The 4,344-nt window shown below is 32.3% G+C and overlaps 1 protein-coding gene across 1 annotated transcript; it reads right to left on the bottom strand.

Moving 5' to 3' along the window:
* Positions 1-1,083: 1,083 nt before the first annotated feature.
* LOC117177481 (histone H1C-like) lies at positions 1,084-1,821 on the bottom strand. Its single transcript, XM_033368209.1, has one exon. The coding sequence runs from the start codon at positions 1,756-1,758 to the stop codon at positions 1,150-1,152; it is 609 nt and encodes a 202-aa protein (XP_033224100.1). The 5' UTR covers positions 1,759-1,821; the 3' UTR covers positions 1,084-1,149.
* Positions 1,822-4,344: the final 2,523 nt, after the last annotated feature.

Here is a 4,344-nt window from a genome sequence, read left to right as displayed (position 1 = left end):
TACGTTAAGGTTAATTTATAACTTCCCGAATACGCTTAAAGTTAAAAAATTGTTTAAATGAATTTACCAAAAATTAATTTTTGTAAATGTATTTCACTTGCATAATCTCAGGCTCGTTTAGGGATCCTGAAATTTCTTTAAATTTTTATTATCATATTCCTAGAACCCTAAATTATTGTATGAGGTGAATTAAAAAATCATATTTAGTACATTTTACGCGGCTATAAATAAGTGATGAAAACATTGACATTGATTATATCGAAGTAAAAGCTGCTTAAATTGTAAAATTTTAAACTTTTATTACATTTAGAAAAAAATGTTAAAATTGATTCCACAAATTTTCCTGAAATAAAAAAAGTAACTTCGTTTTTTTTACCGTTCAACATGTAAAAATTAAAAACTATAAACCTTTAAAATTGAATTATTCGAGAAAAATACTTACAATAAAAAATAACATTTAATTTTAGACGAAAACTGTCCCTCCCTTTACTTGCTTTGAGGCACTAATAACTCAAGACCTTTAGTCCTATTCCAGTTGTTGGCAAGCTTTTTGCTTAGTTTTCAGGTATGGTCAGGCCAAAGATATTACTTTCAAATCACTGATTGCAAAATTAAGAATGTTTTCATCTCAAATTTGTTCCTATGTTTCAACAAAGGATCTCTGAAAAAAAGGATGGTCTGCCCAAGTTCGCAGGTACCTGACTAGAAATTAGTCGTTGGTCAGCTCAGCCAGGGTAGCCTGATTTGGTCAGGAGTATGCCGACTATCTAAAAATTGTTTTGTTTATAAATAATTCAAATTCAGAGTTAAATTTATGTAATGTATACACAATAAATAAATAAATTACAATGTTCACAATATTGTAATACTAATGCAAAGAATTGTTCCACTTCAGTTGCGGTAAATCTTGAAAAAGGCTGAGCGATCCTGGATCATGCTGCACCTGTGATTTTGTTCAAACACCAATACTTGAACATTTTAAATTAGTCTATAATTAAATTATATAAATAATATTATGGAATAAAAAGTTTAAAAGTTGTTTAAAATGATAAAAGATTCCTTCGTAAAAATCAATTGGTGGCCCTAAAAAGGGCCGTTTGTGTATTCGTAGCTCATGAAAATATTACAACCATAATATTTCCCTTCAATTTACTTTTTTGCAACTTTCTTTGCTACAGCCTTCTTTTTGGGAGAAGCTGCCTTTGCCTTCTTCGGAACAGCCTTCGCAGCCTTAGGTTTGGTGGCGGTTTTTGCCTTAGGAGGTTTTGCAGCAACCTTTGTAGACTTCTTCTTTTCAGCAACAACCTTCTTCACTTTAGGGCCCTTTTTCGGAGATGTTGGTTTCTTTGCCTTTGACGCAGACTTGGCTTTTGCGGCAACCTTTGTAGATTTTGACTTGGCCTCAGTTTTACCCACAGGTAACTTGAAGGATCCGGCAGCACCGGATCCCTTAGTCTGGACCAAAGCTCCGCTGGCAACAGCGGATTTAAGATACTTTCTGATGAAAATGGCTTGTTTGTCAGCATCAACTTTGTATGTTGCAACAATGTACTTCTTGATTGCTTGAAGAGAAGAGCCCTTCTTTTCCTTCAATGCTTGGACTGCTGCAAGAACCATCTCCGATGCAGGAGGATGAGCTGCCTTCGCAGTGACACGAGGCTTTTTTGTTTTCGGAGTAGTAGCCTTCTTAGGAGATGCAGCCTTCTTAGGTGTTGCAACTGCCGCTGGTGCAGCTGGAGATTCAACTTTGTCAGCCATTATAGTCTCGAAGTTCTTTTGACGACTTCGAAAATATTAAAATCACGTTTCACAGTATTCGCAATGTCAAAGCGAATTGGTGCCCTCAATTTCATGCCAGAGCGCGGACGGTGTAGAAAGGCCACCAGCTCTCGCGCCCCCATGCGTTCGAATTCTCGGTCCCAAAGGAACCATATTCCAATTTTTTCTATCATTTTAACGATTTTCGTACAAGATTAATCAAATGCAATTTACATATATCACTAATAAAATATATTTTCTAACAGATAAAAGAAAAATATTTCAAACAAGTAAATATGAAAACCCCGTAAAGCTCTAATGTTCGGAAGAATACTTTAAACTGGCCAACGTATTCTGATCTAAGAATTGTTTAAAGAATTGTTTAAATAACTCTGTTTGTAAAATGGCGTGCTGTATCTCATGCTTAATGTTTTTTGCTGACTGTTAATCAATTTTATATGTTTTTGAGAAAAAACTGAATGGACAAGAAGAGGGTAAAATAAGGGATCAGTTCTGAGTTTGAAGCGAGAGCAGACGATGCTGGAAATAGATGTTCGAGTCAATAATGAATATTTGTAAACAACAAATTTGTCATTTTTTGATATTTGTAGGTAATTTGGTATTTTATTTATTTTTCTTATGTAATTATTTAAATTTATTGTTATTTAGATATATTATTTTGTATAATAGATTTAAGAAGCTTGGATGGAAATAAAGATGTGAATATCATTATTCATCAATTAGATATTTATTGTGCAATTTTTATAATCTTATGAGAGAATTATTATAAACAGTCAATATAATATGAAAATTGAATTCTAACCAATATTGATAAGATTAGGTATTAGGGAGTTGAATCCTTAATATAAGAACAAGCTTTACAGATATCTGTAATAGATACTTTAAGTTGAATTTATAAAGTTAATATATTTATTATAAAATAGGTATTATAAATGTAGATAAAAGACAATGCTTACATATACTTATGTATGAGAGTATAATTTGAAGCATTATTCGATTTTTAATTTTAATAAATAGATTTGTAATTTTAATCAAAGGTACGCGTAGCCACGGCCATAATTTAAAATCATTAACAAGCGCTATTACTACTCGTAGCGTATAAAGTAGGGATTAATAATTTAAACTCAGTCATCATACAGAATTCCTTGTGTTTGACACTCATTTATTCAAAAAACAAATTTCAATTTTTCTTTGAAAATTCTTCTTCCTGGATAATAAAATATATCTGGATATTGACACAATTATAACCCTTTCTAAATATTTGTAGTATAAAAGCAAACAATTTTCTACCATGAAACTTCAAATTCATTTATTGATAACTGAAAGAAAGATCTGCATATATCTTCATTTTCGATTTTTTCTCAGGATGAGACCCTTTTGATATCTGCATAATCATCTTAGAAAAAACATTGTTTTTCCCCCATCAAAATCAGGTATGCTAGAAAAAATTGCTGAATTTTATTGTTGACGTAAAATGCCAAATTTTTTAAGAAAAACTCAAAAATACATTTAAAGTTGAAAACCAAAAGTGGAGCAACTTTTTAAATCCAAAATAATTATATTTATCGCGAAGCTACATGAAAAAATATCTCCAAACTCCTAATAAAAAACATGTACAAGAGGCGGTTAAAAGTGATCCAATAACTAGGACTATTTAGTGGTTCAAAATTCTATACAAGGAAATTTGTATAGGCTGGCAGTATTTAAAAAAAAAATTATTTCTATGATTATAACAAATTAATTTTAGTTACAGATTGTATCATTAAACACCAATTATAAATCAAAGATGGAGAAAAACGTGATGCGAACTATAATTTTTTAAAGTGATATGAGACCTCATTTTTTAATTAACGTTCTGTTGATGTTTTACGTTCACTTCCAAAATAAATTATTAATTGCGATTTTTAAAAAGTTGCGTGTTCCACGTTAAAATGAGTAAATTCAAACGAAAGTGAGGATTATTATTGAAATTTTTTTAATTTGCTAATTTTCCATCGGGACAAGTGCCCAAATAGAAGTATAGATTTTTCTCCGAAACCAATTCTTTTCTATTTCCTTAACGATTGACACTTGTATTGTATTACTTGCATTTCATGCAGGCGAACATATTTTCCATTTTTTAAATTCCGGCTTAAAGGAACTCCATAGTTCGTAATCAGTCCCTTGACCTGCTCGTTGGGGGCCTATTGTTTCGCCCGAGTCCAGTCCCGACAGTACAGTCTTCTTCAAGCTACAGCGAACATGGATTCGAACCATGGAACAGTGAAAACTCTTCTATTGCGCCGATTTTGGGGCTGACAGTGGGTGGGAACTAACTCATTATACCCCTCGCAATCCGCACAGCTCCTGTTGCACCTACCTACGGCGCGACGTCAATTCTCGCAAGGGCTACATGTTTGCGAACGTTTCCAGTTTAAATATTCTAAAAATGTGATTATTATGCATGCTTTCTGCTTGAACACACAGAGAAAAATGGATGTTTAAATGTAGATATTCAAAGGGTAAGATTTTACCACCTAACATGCAGATATTCATACCAAACATCTACTATCTTTTTGAGATGTA

This window comes from Belonocnema kinseyi, chromosome 7, assembly GCF_010883055.1.
Source record: "Belonocnema kinseyi isolate 2016_QV_RU_SX_M_011 chromosome 7, B_treatae_v1, whole genome shotgun sequence".
Lineage (NCBI taxonomy): Eukaryota > Metazoa > Arthropoda > Insecta > Hymenoptera > Cynipidae > Belonocnema > Belonocnema kinseyi.
This window is presented reverse-complemented; position numbering and strand designations above follow the sequence as displayed.

Excerpts from the sequence above, each read along its gene's own strand:
- LOC117177481 (XM_033368209.1), bottom strand. The coding sequence starts at position 1,758 with ATGGCTGACAAAGTTGAATCTCCAGCTGCACCAGCGGCAGTTGCAACA.